General features: G+C 47.4%; 1 protein-coding gene across 8 annotated transcripts in view; it reads left to right on the top strand.

Annotated features, from left to right (window-relative positions):
* Positions 1–17717, top strand: part of atp8a2 (ATPase phospholipid transporting 8A2) — a 61383-nt gene that overhangs the window by 28587 nt on the left and 15079 nt on the right. For all 8 annotated transcript variants that reach the window (XM_014159473.2, XM_014159472.2, XM_014159474.2 and 5 more), the window contains 4 exons: positions 1465–1604; positions 3103–3241; positions 3340–3404; positions 15686–15858. In XM_014159473.2, the coding sequence (XP_014014948.1) occupies positions 1465–1604; positions 3103–3241; positions 3340–3404; positions 15686–15858 (517 nt within the window). The remainder of the gene's footprint in view (positions 1–1464; positions 1605–3102; positions 3242–3339; positions 3405–15685; positions 15859–17717) is intronic.

Below are 17717 nucleotides of genomic sequence, written 5' to 3'. Positions count from 1 at the left end.
ACTACCTGGCCTGAGTGCAAATGTAGACCTATAAATGTTCCCATCTGGGGATCTGATACTCTTTCTGATTGAGAAGCTCCACAGTGGAGGTGAGTTAAGACAAAGTAATGTTTTATTTACATCAAACAGCAAGTAAACTAAGTATGTTTCTACATCCATTGAGAATGACAATAGTTCCTCAACATAGCCTATTTAAAAATCTTCCCAGCTCTCTCCCTTTTGATAACCACTCAGCATGAAAGGGGAAGTGTCATGCTCTGATCCAGTGGAAACGTCATAAATTAGGCCTACCTGATTACTTCTTATCCCTTGCACAAATAGAGTACAGCTGTGTGTCTGTGGAGCTCACTGGTGGCGCTGGAAACTCTGAGGGCCCAGACTATTTTATAGGTTGCAGCACCAGCTTTGTGCCAGACCAAGTTAATAGTTGAAACAATGTTTCAGGTTTCTTGCAGACAGGCCATGCGTAGCCAAGGTGATTTATAGGATATTTATTTTTATCAGGATATTTTCGGGCTGCAATGTTTTTATTTGTTGGCTGATATGTAGACTATTTTTACATATTAGCATATTGGCATATATATTAGCATATTGGTAATAGAAGTTAGAGTCAGGGGCCTCCCAGCTGTCTAAGACACTGCATCGCCGTGCTAGAGGTGTCACTACAGACCCGGGTTCGATCCCGGGCTGTATCACAACCGGACGTGATCTGGAGTCCCAAAGGGCCGCGCACAACTGGCCCAGCGTTGTCCAGGTTAGGGGAGGGATTGGTCGGGGGGGGGGGGCTTTACTTGGTTCATCGTGCTCTAGCAGACCGGGCGCCTGCAGGCTGACCTCGGTCATCAGTTGAACAGCGTTTCCTCTGACACATCAGTGCGGCTGGCTTCCGGGTTAAGTGGGTGGGTGTTAAACCATCAGACAAGCTCAGTAGGATACATATAGCAATTTTATTCAAACGTAGGGTGTGTCTATTATAGACAAATGCACGTTGGTTGATTGGTCGAAAGAACAGATGACTCGGTCGACCATATTGTTTTTAGTCGGAGACGGCCCTATTTTAGAGTTCATTTAATTTGACACATTTTGGCATAGGGTGGAAAGAAATGTTTGCCGTTTTTGATAGGACATCCGAGTGAGAATGCCTAACAAAATCATTGGGCCAACCCGGGTCTGTAATTTGACCATGATTACAACAAGTTTAGATAGTCTAGCCAGCTAACTTACAAAGCAGAACAAAAATAGCTGACATGGCTGATTGAGTGGCTGTCAGTGATTGACATAAGAGAAAAACTGCTGATGCACAACCACATTTCTAAATGTCACCTTGTGTTTTCTACTATTCTAACTCTCAACTCTTAAGTTGAGACCCTGGCTGAGTTCCAAAAATGTATCCCTGAGCCTACAAAAATGGGGGCAGGTTGCCCATCCCTGACTTGATTCATATATGACCCTGTCCCCCCCCAGGTCTACGGACTCTGTGTTTTGCCTATGTTGACCTGGAGGAGGGGGTATACCAGGAGTGGCTGAAGGAGTACACCCGTATTAGCACTATCATTAAAGACCGGGCCCAGAAACTAGAGGACTGCTACGAACTACTGGAGAAGGTAAGGGTTAAGGTTGGGGTCAAATCAAATCAAATTCAAATTTATTTTTATATAGCCCTTCGTACATCAGCTGATATCTCAAAGTGCTGTACAGAAACCCAGCCTAAAACCCCAAACAGCAAGCAAAGCATGTGAAAGAAGCACGGTGGCTAGGAAAAACTCCCTAGGAAAAACTCCCTAGAAAGGCCAAAAACCTAGGAAGAAACCTAGAGAGGAACCAGGCTATGAGGGGTGGCCAGTCCTCTTCTGGCTGTGCAGGGTGGATATTATAACAGAACATGGTCAGTGGTTAGCATTGCATTGCATTGAGCTACCGAGTGGTGCAACGGTCTAAGGCACTGCATTGCAGTGCTAGACGCGTCACTACAGACCCTGGTTCGATTCCGGGCTGTATCACCACGGCCGTGATCGGGAGACCCATAGGGCTGCGCACAATTGGCCCAGCGTCATCCGGGTTAGGGTTTGGCTGTGCTAGGCCATTATTTTAAGTAATAATTTGTTCTTAACTGACTTGCCTAGTTAAATAAAAAATCTAGTTAGATACTGTAAAGCCATAACTCTGTACTCTAGCATGGCAAGATAGTGATGACCCCTGACACCATCCCCTTCTGTCAGTGTGTTGCTGGGCTAGTGGGTTGTTTGTCCAGCAGAGGGCAGAGTGGTCCTACTGATCCACTGTAGCGGGATATAAGGACCTCTTGCTGCTGAAGAAGCCGTGTGTGTTATCCCCAGTCCGTTACTAACCTGTCAACAGTACAGACGCCCTGAAACCCAGAGGACAGCTCCAGTATACATCTGGACATGATGATGCCTGTGGTCATTAAGAGACTGGACATGGCAGCTGTTGGCAGGAAATGTATTCTGAGAGTGTATCTTAAGACTGGCCAGTAGGCTGGAACATGGACACCATTGCTTTCTTTGTTTGGCTGTTTCTCAGGTAGTACTCCAATAAAGAGAGCCGTTTTGAAAGACGGCCCAGAGTAGAGGAGAGGGAAGGTGATGGGATAAAAGAGAGGAGGGAGAGGGGTAGACTGGAAGACCACAGGGATAATTATCCTCACCAGTCTGCCAAGAGCCCTGTAAAACTGGAGTCAACAACACTCCACCGTTACCAGCTGGGGAGGGGGGGGTGGTGTGTGTGTGCGTGCGTGCGCGCATCTCTAATGAGTGTATTTGTGTTTTTTAATAGAGTTCAAAATAAATGTTTGAGGAACATTAACAGACTTTCCCTATGCTGCTGTTTGACCCACTTAGAGTTTTAACATGCTGCACGCCTCTTCTTACCCTGTCGTATGCTGCTGCTGCCAGCCAGTCTGTCTCTCCAACTTTGATGTAGTTTCTAAGATGTCCTCACAACACAATGAACCACCAAACTCCTCCAAGTTGTATTTTGTCCAGAAAAGCATTTTCTGAATGTATTTGTCTCCCTCTTAGTCAATGCTCACTCATTCTGTCATCAATTCTCTCTCTCTCTTTCTTTGTGTGTGTGTCTCTGTAGGACCTGTTGTTGTTGGGGGCCACAGCTATAGAGGACCGTCTCCAGGCAGGGGTCCCTGAGACCATCGCTACTCTGATGAAGGCCGACATAAAGATCTGGGTCCTCACTGGAGACAAACAGGAGACCGCCATCAACATAGGTGAGAGAGGAGGGATGGAGGGAGGGAGCGAGTGAGATGGCGTTTACTTCTTGATGAGTGTTTCTATGGTGTAGCTGAGATTGTATTCTCGATCTTAGGTTACTCCTGTCGTCTAGTGTCCCACGGCATGTCCCTCATCATCGTCAACGAGGACTCACTGGATGTGAGTACATCTTTTTTCTTCTTCTTGCCTTACCAATTCCTCCTTTACCCCCCCCCCCACTCATCATCCACCTCTTCCTTTTCCCTCCTCCTCTTCTCCTCATCCTCATTTTCCACTTACTCCTCCTGCTCCTTCTCCTCCGTGTGTGTGTGTGTGTCTTTAGGGTGGGTTCTATATTGTTACCGTGGGAACCAGGGTGTGGCAGAGCAAAGATTGGAGGGTGTTTCTCTTTGTCTGCTCACAGGTGGAGGTAATTAAGCTGTCTGGTGTCTTCCTGGAGAAAGAGATCTCTTTCTCTCCTCTCATCCCTCTCTGTGTGTCTCTCTCACTCACACACAAACTGAGGGAGAATTTCCTCTGGGGAAACACAGGGCTTCTTCACCACTGCAGACCCACTGGATTGGCATTGTCATTCTTTATTACATATCTGTGAGCATTATTGAGTGTGTCCAGACCCCAGTATCAGAGCCATTCTGTAGAATACAGTCTGCTGCAGTCAAACTCTACAGATTACATTTCAACCTTACAATGACACACAACTTAACAAGCCTAAGTGGTTGGGTAACTGTCATGTGAGAATGGCTCATAATGAACACACACACTCCGTCTCAGTCTGCTAGCTTTAGTGGAGTTAATTTGTCTGTGAGACAGACAGTCTGCAGATGGCAGGCAGGGTTACGGTCTGTGAACGCCATTGTGTCTCAGAATGTGTGTATGAAGTGGAATGTGTACTGATGGACAGTTTTGGGATAGAGAGAGATATAGAGTTACCATACGGAGAGGACGGACAGAGTGCCAAAGAAGAGTGTGTTCACCTTAACTGTTTAGCTCGGGATGTGTTCACCGTAACTGTTTAGCTCGGGATGTGTTCACCGTAACTGTTTAGCTCGGGATGTGTTCACCGTAACTGTTTAGCTCGGGATGTGTTCACCGTAACTGTTTAGCTCGGGATGTGTTCACCGTAACTGTTTAGCTCGGGATGTGTTCACCGTAACTGTTTAGCTCGGGATGTGTTCACCGTAACTGTTTAGCTCGGGATGTGTTCACCGTAACTGTTTAGCTCGGGATGTGTTCACCGTAACTGTTTAGCTCGGGATGTGTTCACCGAGAGGGGGACACCTAGTCGGTTGTAAAGGGGGACACCTAGTCGGTTGTAAAGGGGGACACCTAGTCGGTTGTAAAGGGGGACACCTAGTCGGTTGTACAACTGAATGCATTCAACCGGAACGTGTCTTCCTCATTTAACCCAACCCCTAGGGACTAGGGATACCTATAAACAAGGGATGGGCATTTAAACATATTTCATTATTCAAATAATATATTTTTTGTGGGGGAGGGGATATCCGGATAATAGAAATAAATGTTGAAACAAGTTTTTGGTAAACTTTTAATGGTGCACTGTGCTCTGCTTGTTTCAGCATAAGGGTGGGGTGGGGGAGGGGCGAGAGCAGAGCAGGGGCCGGTGTGTAACAGTCTGTGTGTGGCACGGAGGGAGGGAGAGAGAGAAACTTGCCAAAACTGTTGTTGCCATAGGTTATACCATTTGGTAGTGCCGGTCGGGGCTGCATCAAATTGTTGTAAAGAAGCTAGCTAGCTACAGTAGCCTGCTAATTAGCTAACATGTCAAGGCTAGCTAATATAGGCTTTTTTTGCTGCGCCCTCCGTCCTTGTCTACAACAACTCCATTAAACAACAGCCTACCTATTGGATGATCACTGTAGCCTACTCCTTCTCATTTAGCCAACTTAATTCTGTACTTTTAATGACATTTTGCATTGATTAGAAATCTCCACTTCGCTTGCTTATGATGGGTAACATGGAGCCTCTGACTGAAGCTTGGCTATGATTGACCGACAACAACAAGCACGCCAGGCTGTGAAACTTTTAGACTGCTGGTGGCTTTTTTTTATGCTGTGCACTCAGAAAAACTCTCAAAACGTATTTTATTACAATGTTGAATCTAATATATCCTTGTAGGCTATTATTTAAAAAAAAGTTTAACTAGGCAAGTCAGTTAAGAACAAATTCATATTTATAATGACTGCCTAGGAACAGTGGGTTAACTGCCTTGTTCAGGGGCAGAACAACAGATTTTTACCTTGTCAGCTCTGGGATTCAATCCAGCAACCTTTTGGTTACTAGTCCAACGCTCTAACCACTAGGCTACCTGCCGCCCCGCTATCTCACATAGATATTTTTATCTAAATGTAGACCAATCCTTTTCATTGTTAAAATATGCCTTTTTTTAAATCGAATACTGACGTCTGTTCAGATATTTGAATATTCAAATAACTGTGCCCGTCCCTAATAACTGTACCCGTCCCTAGTACTGTGGTTAAATAAAGGTACAAATATATATACTTCCCTGAGAGAGAGAGGGAGGGGCTAGGGAGAGATGCATACTTCCCTGAGAGAGAGAGGGAGGGGCTAGGGAGAGATGCGCACGCTTCCCTGAGAGAGGGAGGGGCTAGGGAGACGTGCGCACGCTGCCCTGAGAGAGGGAGGGGCTAGGGAGAGGTGCACGCGCTTCCCTGAGAGAGGGAGGGGCTAGGGAGACGTGCACGCGCTTCCCTGAGAGAGGGAGGGGCTAGGGAGACGTGCACGCTTCCCTGAGAGAGGGAGGGGCTAGGGAGACGTGCACGCGCTTCCCTGAGAGAGGGAGGGGCTAGGGAGACGTGCACGCGCTTCCCTGAGAGAGGGAGGGGCTAGGGAGACGTGCACGCTTCCCTGAGAGAGGGAGGGGCTAGGGAGAGGTGCACGCTTCCCTAAGAGAGGGAGGGGCTAGGGAGACGTGCACGCTTCCCTGAGAGAGGGAGGGGCTAGGGAGACGTGCACGCGCTTCCCTGAGAGAGGGAGGGGCTAGGGAGACGTGCACGCGCTTCCCTGAGAGAGGGAGGGGCTAGGGAGACGTGCACGCGCTTCCCTGAAAGAGGGAGGGGCTAGGGACTAGGATCAGTGTGACCATTCAGTAGCACTGTAATTAGTCAGATTGAGAGTCTATTCAATTAAGTTACAGTTGTTCTGGCTTTAACATTCCTGTCACATGTTGGAGAAGTAGCCTGAATCCGTAACCAGTCTGCTTGCTCTTTCTCATCTCTACAGCTGTAAATATTTGTTGAGTTAGTATGCTAATCCAAATGTACATTATTGTAGCTTAGGAACGTGTGTGTGTGTGTGTGTGTGTGTGTGTGTGTGTCAGGTTCAGAGCGCTGTGGAGAGAGAGCTCACTACAGATGAAAGCATACAGACACTAGTGAGAGGACAGCTCCAGACAGACGTGGAGAGAGGAGGTCACTACAGATGAAAGCAGACAGACTAGTGAGAGGACAGCTCCAGACAGACGTGGAGAGAGGTCACTACAGATGAAAGCAGACAGACTAGTGAGAGGACAGCTCCAGACAGCTGTGGAGAGAGGAGGTCACTACAGATGAAAGCAGACAGACTAGTGAGAGGACAGCTCCAGACAGCTGTGGAGAGAGGAGGTCACTACAGATGAAAGCAGACAGACTAGTGAGAGGACAGCTCCAGACAGACATGGAGAGAGGTCACTACAGATGAAAGCAGACAGACTAGTGAGAGGACAGCTCCAGACAGCTGTGGAGAGAGGAGGTCATTACAGATGAAAGCAGACAGACTAGTGAGAGGACAGCTCCAGACAGACATGGAGAGAGATCACTACAGATGAAAGCAGACAGACTAGTGAGAGGACAGCTCCAGACAGACGTGGAGAGAGGTCACTACAGATGAAAGCAGACAGACTAGTGAGAGGACAGCTCCAGACAGACGTGGAGAGAGGTCACTACAGATGAAAGCAGACAGACTAGTGAGAGGACAGCTCCAGACAGCCGTGGAGAGAGGAGGTCACTACAGATGAAAGCAGACAGACTAGTGAGAGGACAGCTCCAGACAGACGTGGAGAGAGGTCACTACAGATGAAAGCAGACAGACTAGTGAGAGGACAGCTCCAGACAGCTGTGGAGAGAGGAGAACACTACAGATGAAAGCAGACAGACTAGTGAGAGGACAGCTCCAGACAGCTGTGGAGAGAGGAGGTCACTACAGATGAAAGCAGACAGACTAGTGAGAGGACCGCTCCAGACAGACATGGAGAGAGATCACTACAGATGAAAGCAGACAGACTAGTGAGAGGACAGCTCCAGACAGACGTGGAGAGAGGTCACTACAGATGAAAGCAGACAGACTAGTGAGAGGACAGCTCCAGACAGACGTGGAGAGAGGTCACTACAGATGAAAGCAGACAGACTAGTGAGAGGACAGCTCCAGACAGCCGTGGAGAGAGGAGGTCACTACAGATGAAAGCAGACAGACTAGTGAGAGGACAGCTCCAGACAGACGTGGAGAGAGGTCACTACAGATGAAAGCAGACAGACTAGTGAGAGGACAGCTCCAGACAGCTGTGGAGAGAGGAGGTCACTACAGATGAAAGCAGACAGACTAGTGAGAGGACAGCTCCAGACAGACGTGGAGAGAGGTCACTACAGATGAAAGCAGACAGACTAGTGAGAGGACAGCTCCAGACAGCTGTGGAGAGAGGAGAACACTACAGATGAAAGCAGACAGACTAGTGAGAGGACAGCTCCAGACAGCTGTGGAGAGAGGAGGTCACTACAGATGAAAGCAGACAGACTAGTGAGAGGACAGCTCCAGACAGACATGGAGAGAGATCACTACAGATGAAAGCAGACAGACTAGTGAGAGGACAGCTCCAGACAGACGTGGAGAGAGGTCACTACAGATGAAAGCAGACAGACTAGTGAGAGGACAGCTCCAGACAGACGTGGAGAGAGGTCACTACAGATGAAAGCAGACAGACTAGTGAGAGGACAGCTCCAGACAGCCGTGGAGAGAGGAGGTCACTACAGATGAAAGCAGACAGACTAGTGAGAGGACAGCTCCAGACAGACGTGGAGAGAGGTCACTACAGATGAAAGCAGACAGACTAGTGAGAGGACAGCTCCAGACAGCTGTGGAGAGAGGAGGTCACTACAGATGAAAGCAGACAGACTAGTGAGAGGACAGCTCCAGACAGTCGTGGAGAGAGGAGGTCACTACAGATGAAAGCAGACAGACTAGTGAGAGGACAGCTCCAGACAGACGTGGAGAGAGGTCACTACAGATGAAAGCAGACAGACTAGTGAGAGGACAGCTCCAGACAGACGTGGAGAGAGGTCACTACAGATGAAAGCGAGCGAGCAGGAGCATATCATTCCTAGGAGATACCTATTGTCCCATTGCAATATATCTCTTGTCCTCCTTGTTTTTCACTCCTTTTTCTCCTTCCCCTGCTTCCTTTCCTCTCTGTCTGTTTCTTTAGTTTCTCTGTTGGTAGTCAGGCGGATGTCTCCCTCCCTCCCCTCCTTTCCATGTCTCCTTCACGCTGCTACCTCTACATCTGTCAGCACCCTCTCTCTCTCTGTGTGTGTGTGTGTGTGTGTGTGTGTGAACAAGACAGGGAATCTGTTCATTATGTTTTGTAGGAGAGGGAGAGAAAGAGGGGAGAGAGGGAGGTAAAGAGAAAAGGAGAGGGGGGTGAAGTAGAGAAATGGGGAGAGAGGGAGGTAAAGAGAAAAGGAGAGGGGGTGAAGTAGAGAAATGGGGAGAGAGGGAGGTAAAGAGAAAAGGAGAGGGGGTGAAGTAGAGAAATGAGGAGAGGCATAGAGGGAGCCATCTGATGTTGATGATTGAGGAGGGTAATGTGATCTCCTTTTGTCGCTCCCTCTCGTCAAAACAAACCCTCTGAGCAATGCCTCCTGGGTAAACATGGCAGCTTGTGACAGTGACGCTGTGACACGCTCCATCTGTCACCTTCATATCAAACACACACACACACACACACTCAGACTCAGTCTTTGCAGTAGAGCTGGTGGCTTGTACAGACCAGGCTAATAGTCTTGGATATATATTTCATCTATCTTACCCACAACCCCCCTCTGTCTTGTCACACCGCCCGCATTACACGTCTAACACAAACATCCTCACTGTGCTGCTCATTAATCAACACACACACACACACCTCTCCTTAATTAAGACACTATGTAGACACAATTTCTGGTCACATTTTATGCCAACCTTCTGTGTGTATGTCTAGGTGTGTGTTTGTGTGTAGCTTTGTCTGTCAGACAGACTGTGGAGGATGTGGGTGTTTGTACAGATGCTTGGCTGATAATTAAACTCTTTATTAAATGTCACTGGTGACAGAATCTGCATTTCAGATATGTGAGTTTCTGTCTCCTCACCCACTCTCACCCTTCAGAGGTGTGTGTGTGTGTGTGTGTGTGTGTGTGTGTGTGTGTGTGTGGCGAGACGGTGACCTGTCATATGTCACACCATCTGAACCTTACTGCCCAGCTCTAAATATAAACCTGATAAGATTCAACACAAGAGCCTGAGAACATGGTTTACAGTGTGTGTGTGTGTGTGTGTGTGCGCTTATGTGCAAATGTGTGAATCTGTGTTTCAGCTTGTTCCCAGCTTAGATGCATATGAAAAATACAATTTTGTTTCGAACTGAAAAATGCCTGCTACTGAGTGATCTGTCATCAAATCAAATATTATTCATCACATGCTTCATAAACAGGTGTAGACTAACAGGGAAATGCTTACTTACAGGTCCTTGCCAACAATGCAGAGAGAAAGAAAATAGAGAAATAATAGAAAAGTAATAATACAAGTTATAATTAATACACAATGAGTAAATGTAAAAAAAAAAATATATATATACTTCCCTGAGAGGGAGGGGCTAGGGAGAGGTGCACGCTTCCCTGAGAGAGGGAGGGGCTAGGGAGACGTGCACGCTGCCCTGAGAGAGGGAGGGGCTAGGGAGACGTGCACGCTGCCCTGAGAGAGGGAGGGGCTAGGGAGACGTGCACGCTTCCCTGAGAGAGAGAGGGAGGGGCTAGGGAGACGTGCACACTTCACTGAGAGGGAGGGGCTAGGGAGAGGTGCACACTTCACTGAGAGGGAGGGGCTAGGGAGAGGTGCACGCTTCCCTGAGAGAGGGAGGGGCTAGGGAGAGGTGCACGCTGCCCTGAGAGAGGGAGGGGCTAGGGAGACGTGCACACTTCCCTGGGGGGGGGGCGGGGGGCAATGCAAGTAGTCTGGGTAGCCATTTGATTAGCTGTTCAGGAGTCTTATGGCTTGGGGGTAGAAGCTGTTTAGAAGCCTCTTGGAAACTAGACTTGGCACTCCGATACCGCTTGCCATGCGGTAGCAGAGAGAACAGTCTATGACTAGGGTGGCTGGAGTCTTTGACCATTTTTAGGGCCTGCCTCTGACTGCCTGGTATAGAGGTCCTGGATAGCAGGGAGGTCGTCCCAGTAATGTACTGGGCCGTACGCACTACCCTCTGTAGCGCCGTGCAGTCGAATGCCAAACAGTTGCCATACCAAGCGGTGATGCGGCCAGTCAAGATGCTCCCAATGGTGGAACTGTATAACTTTTTGATGGTCTAAGGGACCATGCCAAATCTTTTCAGCCTCCTGAGGGGGAAGAGGCGTTGTCGTGCCCTCTTCACGACTGTTGGTATGTGTGGACCATGATACATCCTTAGTGATGTGGACACCGAGGAACTTGAAGCTTTCGACCTGCTCCACTACAGCCCCATCGATGTGAATAGGGGCGTGCTCGGCCCTCCTTTTCCTGTAGTCCACGATCAGCTCATTTGTCTTGCTGACGTTGAGAGAGAGAGGGTGTTGTCCTGTCACCACACTGCCAGGTCTCTGACCTCCTCCCTATAGGCTGTCTCATCGTCATCGGTGATCAGGCCTACTAAGGTCGTGTGGTTGGCAAACTTAATGATGGTGTTGAAGTTGTACGCGGCTATGCAGTCGTGGGTGAACAGGGAGTACAGGAGGGGACTAAGCACGCACCCCTGAGGTGCCCCCTTGTTGAAGGTCAGCATGGCAGATGTATTGTTGCCTACCCTCACCACCTGCGCACGGCCCATCAGGAAGTCCAGGAACCAGTTACAGGAGGTGTTGAGTCCCAGGGTCATTAGCTTAGTGATGAGCTTTGAGGGTACTGTGGTGTAGTCAATGAACAGCATTCTCACATAGGTGTTCCTCTTGTCCAGGTGGGAAAGGGCAGTGTGGAATGCAATAGACGTTGCATTATATGTGGATCTGTTGGTGCGGTATCCAAATTGGAGTGGGTCTAGGGTTTCTGGGATGATGTTGATGTGAGCCATGACCAGCCTTTCAAAGCATTTCATGGCTACAGATGTGAGTGTTACGGTGCGATAGTCATTTAGACAGTTTACCTTAGTGTTATTGGGCAGATGGTGTCATTCAGTGACATGGAAAAATGTACAGTCCTTGATTGCACCAGTCTTCTCCAAAAACAGGCAGCATTTGTGAGAAAGAGGACTAGATGCAGTCATTTTACAGCCTGCAGTGTCTCTTATCTGTAGAGGTACAGAACAAATGTGAAATGGTTAGTTTTACATGAAGAAAATATGTGCTGTATTAAGTTACATAAACCAATGATGTGTGATGATTTGCAAAGTGTTTGATAATGATTTTATAATCAGTTAACAAGTGTTAATTTCAGTTCTGTTAGACCATCCTAGCACAGACTACCTATCTGCTGTGACAAGTAGCAGTGGGTTATTAACACCGACGTGTTAGACCATTACACTGTTTGCTGCCAGTTGGACTCATTGAGGTGTGTGTGTGTGTGTGTGTGTGTGTGGGCTGTGTGTGAGAGAGAAAGAGAAACACAGTGTTTGCTATTACTTCGGGAGTATAATCGTGATGATGTAGGTAGTCTGTCATATCTCATGGTAATGTGACATTCATCATAATATTGTGGCAGCCCCTCTACACCTAACTACCTTATAATAACAAAATGACTGACAGCCAATCTACACCACATTAAACTTCTTAAGGATCGGTGTCCCGTGAGCGGATTCTAATAGTTATTATGGATTTTAAACATTTTAGGTACATATAAGTGTCCTATATCGGCTGAAAGCTTAAATTCTTGTTAATCTAACTGCACTGTCCGATTTACAGTAGCTATTACAGCGAAAACATGCCATGCGATTGTTTGAGGACGGCACCCCACATCAAAATATTTTTCCACCGGCACAGGTTTCATACATTCACATATAAAGATTAAATATTCACTTACTTTTTGAAAATCTTCCTCTGATTTGTCATCCAAAGCGTCATCCAAGTCTGTTTAGTTGGTGCCATCGACTTGAGTAATCCACTCGTTCAACTTGCAGAGAAAGGAATCTGAAAATCTACCCCTAAACTTTGTTTCAACTAGTCAAAATATGTTTCTATTTACTTCTCAGACACCCTAAAATGTAATCAAACTATAATATTTATTTCGGAAAGAGGTATGTTCAATAGGAAACTGATTTTAGCAGGTGCGCAACTTCGTCATGGCGTGCAGAAACACGGATTCCCAAGACTGTCCTTTTCCAAAAACGTTTATTTCTTGTTCGTTTTGGAAGTTACAAACCTGAAACGTTGAACATAGACTGCTGACACCCTGTGGAAGCCATAGGAATTTTACTATATGACCTTTCTCTTGCATTTCTAAGAGGATGGTCTCCTACCACACCTATTGTTATATTCTCCTACATTATCTTAACATTTCTACAAACTTCAAAGTGTTTTCTTTCCAATGGTACCAATTATATGCATATACAATTGGCTACAGGCAGTTTACTTTGGGCACGTCATTCAGGCGGAAATGGAGAAAAAAGGGTCCTAGCCCTAAAAAGCTTTAATAACATAATTACAGACGGCCCCTCTACACCAAACTACCTCAGAATGACAGACGGCCCCTCTACACCAAACTACCTCAGAATGACAGACGGCCCCTCTACACCAAACTACCTCAGAATGACAGACGGCCCCTCTACACCAAACTACCTCAGAATGACAGACGGCCCCTCTACACCAAACTACCTCAGAATGACAGACGGCCCCTCTACACCAAACTACCTCAGAATGACAGACGGCCCCTCTACACCAAACTACCTCAGAATGACAGACGGCCCCTCTACACCAAACTACCTCAGAATGACAGACGGCCCCTCTACACCAAACTACCTCAGAATGACAGACGGCCCCTCTACACCAAACTACCTCAGAATTACAGAATGACAGACGGCCCCTCTACACCAAACTACCTCAGAATGACAGACGGCCCCTCTACACCAAACTACCTCAGAATGACAGACGGCGCCTCTACACCAAACTACCTCAGAATGACAGACGGCCCCTCTACACCAAACTACCTCAGAATGACAGACGGCCCCTCTACACCAAACTACCTCAGAATGACAGACGGCCCCTCTACACCAAACTACCTCAGAATGACAGACGGCCCCTCTACACCAAACTACCTCAGAATGACAGACGGCCCCTCTACACCAAACTACCTCAGAATGACAGACGGCCCCTCTACACCAAACTACCTCAGAATGACAGACGGCCCCTCTACACCAAACTACCTCAGAATGACAGACGGCCCCTCTACACCAAACTACCTCAGAATGACAGACGGCCCCTCTACACCAAACTACCTCAGAATGACAGACGGCCCCTCTACACCAAACTACCTCAGAATGACAGACGGCCCCTCTACACCAAACTACCTCAGAATGACAGACGGCCCCTCTACACCAAACTACCTCAGAATAACAGAATGACAGACGGCCCCTCTACACCAAACTACTTCAGAATGACAGACGGCCCCTCTACACCAAACTACCTCAGAATGACAGACGGCGCCTCTACACCAAACTACCTCAGAATGACAGTGTGTTTGAGGTGACGTAATCCTGACGACCAGCACGAGGTTCTTGCTTTTTGAATTGAGGTGCTTACCTAAAAAAGTGTTAGTTCATTCATTTTCTGAATTGCTTTGAGAAAATGAAATGTTTGTTTAGTCCTTCCCAGAATGAGGATATTACGCAAGGTAGATGGATGGGGATTGTGACTGTATCTGACAGTGCCCCTTGACACAAACACACATACACGCACACGCACGCCAGCTCACACAGTCACACACACGCAAAGACTTTGATTTGCAGAACTCTGACAACCTGTAATCTTCTTTAATCCTTTCATTCTGTTTGTGTTTTCTCTCCCCTGTTTGGGAGAAGGTAAATGCAAACAGGAATTCTGGGATAGAAGAAAAACACACAGCCCAAGGCTGAGAAAACAAGAGGGGATTTTTCAAGAGAGCAGAGGGACAGCCCGCTGTTGTATCAGTTTCGCAGGGAATGCGGTGTGTGTGTGTGTGTGTACATTTTGTAGGGAAAGTGGGGGGGAAATCATGTGTGTATGAGGGAAATAAAGGGAGTGTGTGTGATTACTGTGTAGTTTCCCCCACACACTAGTCAGTTGACAGAAGGAGGGTCATCTCAATCAGTCCAGGTCACAGGGATGAGCTGCGGTCATTGGACTGGAAAGAACCTAGTCTTCTCAGTGGGTTCGTACCCATGAAGTGTGTTCATGTTTGTGCCTGGGACTGTAGTTTTTTGTCTCCAATAGAGTGAGCTCCAAAAGTATTGGGACAGTGGAACTATTTTTTTCTGTTTTGGTTCTGTACTCCAGCACTTTGGATTTGAAATGATACAATTTGTCCCAATACTTTTGGTCCCGTAAAATGGGGGGACTAGGTACAAACAGTGCTGTAATTTCTAAACAGTTCAACCGATATGGATGAAAATTACCCTCAAATTAAAGCTGACAGTCTGCACTTTAACTTCATAGTCATTGTATCATTTCAAATCCAAAGTGCTGGAGTACAGAGCCAAAACAACAACACGTGTCACTGTCCCGATACATTCGGAGCTCACTGTACATCTATCTGTATATATATTGAACATTGTGAAAGTGCGTTTCTATTTATAGTTTAAATGTGGATATAAGCATATCCTGTAAATGTGTGTTTGCGTGTGGATTAAGTCTTGTATTCCGTGTGTGTGTGTATTCTCCTGTGTGGGCTGTGTGGTGGTGTGTTGTGTGCCTGCCTGTCCACATGGTTCTCATTAGAGTCTATGGGATGTTTGTTTTCTCTATCAGTCCCTGTTCCTCCATTATAAACCTGCCCCAAACTACTGCCCCATAAACGGCCTGTACACTCTACTCCGACTGGTCCGACAAACACCACTACCTCACGCATATACTGTGTGTGTTTCTGCTTCAAACCTGTAGGTGTGTGTGTGTGTGTGTGTATATATCACACACACAGTCTGTGTGTTGAGTTTCACCCCCTCTTTCTCTTGCCCTCACCAGGCTACACGTGCCACCCTGACAGCCCACTGTACGTCTCTGGGTGACTCTCTGGGGAAGGAGAATGAGTTGGCGCTGATCATCGATGGACAGACCCTGAAATACGCCCTGTCCTTCGAGCTCCGCCAAGCCTTCCTAGACCTCGCCCTGTCCTGCAAGGCCGTCATCTGCTGCCGGTAAGAAATGCACGCACACTCGCAAACACATATCCTGTTCTGCAACTGCTTCAGGTCAGACACACACACACACACAGGGAGGATGCAGAGTATAGGACTGTGTGCTTGGTACTTGGTGTATGTGCTGCCTATAAAGGTTCTGGTTGTGAGTTAAAGGTTGCAGGTTGCCCAGGGTTACAGTAGTAAAGAACTGTAGATAAAGGTTGCAGGTTGCCCAGGGTTACAGTAGTAAAGAACTGTAGATGATAAAGGTTGCAGGTTGCCCAGGGTTACAGTAGTAAATAACTGTAGATGTTAAAAGCTTGGTATGGCGCTCAGAGGGGTTAATGTAATACACCACATGAAAATGTCAAAGTCATGGCTCACTTACCGCTATTATCTCTCACACACACACACACACACACACACACACACACACACACACACACACACACACGTAATTGACTCTCTGTAGCATAAAAGCCATATCCGGACTCGGGTCTCCAAGGCCTTACAAATGCCTCCAGCCCTCCCCCTCGCTCCCCTGTCCTAGATCCCTCTCTTTCTTCCGCCTGATCCCCCCCCCGGCCCACTCATAGCAGAGGTGACTGTGATCCTCTCCTCCTGGTGTGTGTGCTGTTTGTAAGGGGTGCTGGGTTCAGGCAGGGCTCTATGCTTGGGTTCCTGACTTCACACTGTGTTTGTTTAAACAACCACTTTAAACTCCTCATTTACTCTTCAACTCCACCATGAAGACCATTTAGCCTCTCATCTACCCTGAGGTACCCTGAGCCACCATTCTCAAACGCTTTTGTGTGTGTGTGTGGGGGGGCTTTGAGGGATTTTTTTTGTTTGTTGAGTCACTATTTCTATTATAGTGTCCTATATATGCTCCTTCTGTCTCTCACGCAGACAGACACACACCTCAGAGAGCAGAGGCTCATCTCGTCTCTCAACATCAGCTTCTCCAGCCAATTCTCTCGCTCATGGTTTCCCCTTGGAAAGTGTGTGTGTGTGTGTGTGTGAGAATACTAAGCGGACCACCCAGCTCTGTGGTTTCAGCTTGACCGGGCCACAGTTCTGCTCAGAACACACAGACCATCTTTATGACCCGTGGGCATCCCGCTGGCCTGCAGCAGGTGTGTGTGTGTGTGTGTGTGTGTGTGTGTGTGAGAACGATACATAGAAAGGCTATATGCTGGTGTAGAGATTTGCTCCATACCTGGCCTGCTTCCTCTTGCCCAAGAAAGAGTGGTCCCTGTTGGGTCTTGAAATCACTGTGTGTCCTGGTCTGACTACAGGCCTACAAAACTGACATGCAGAGAGTAACAGGAGCCATGTTTTCAAAAGGCATACTATCTCTTACACACACACACAATGTCTGTGAATTCACCCTAGACCCTGTCCCCTGGGCTCCTCATCTCATTGTCTGTGTAGACAGAGCCGGTTTAGGAGACAGACAGACAGAGAGGCTGAGAGTTCCAGGTTAAGAGGGTGGAGTACCTCAGGGCTCTGGTCCCTCAACCAGCTATCACAATGACTGAATGGCTACACAAGTACATTAGTGGGAAGCAGTGCCCTAAACCACTGATACAGGAACAGATATATTTCCGTCTATTTAATGGTTCAGGTTAGGAGCTGGGGCAGTAAAATCTTATCCTAGGTCTGTGGTTAAGGCCAACTTTTACCTTGGGTTTATTTCCTGCTCCCTGATGTAAACCACTGAACAGAAACCTCATGTTTATGTGTGAAGTCTGTCTGTTTCTCTGCCAGCTGTGTTTAAATCTCCTTTTGTTCTCTCTTCAACTCTTCTCCTCTCTTCCATTTCCAATCATTCTAATCTTTATGCATTTTGTAATTTATGTTGTTGGTAATCTGAT

This window comes from Salmo salar, chromosome ssa19 (assembly GCF_905237065.1).
Source record: "Salmo salar chromosome ssa19, Ssal_v3.1, whole genome shotgun sequence".
Lineage (NCBI taxonomy): Eukaryota > Metazoa > Chordata > Actinopteri > Salmoniformes > Salmonidae > Salmo > Salmo salar.
The sequence above is the reverse complement of the archived record's forward strand: the minus strand, read 5'-3'. Positions and strand labels throughout refer to the sequence as shown.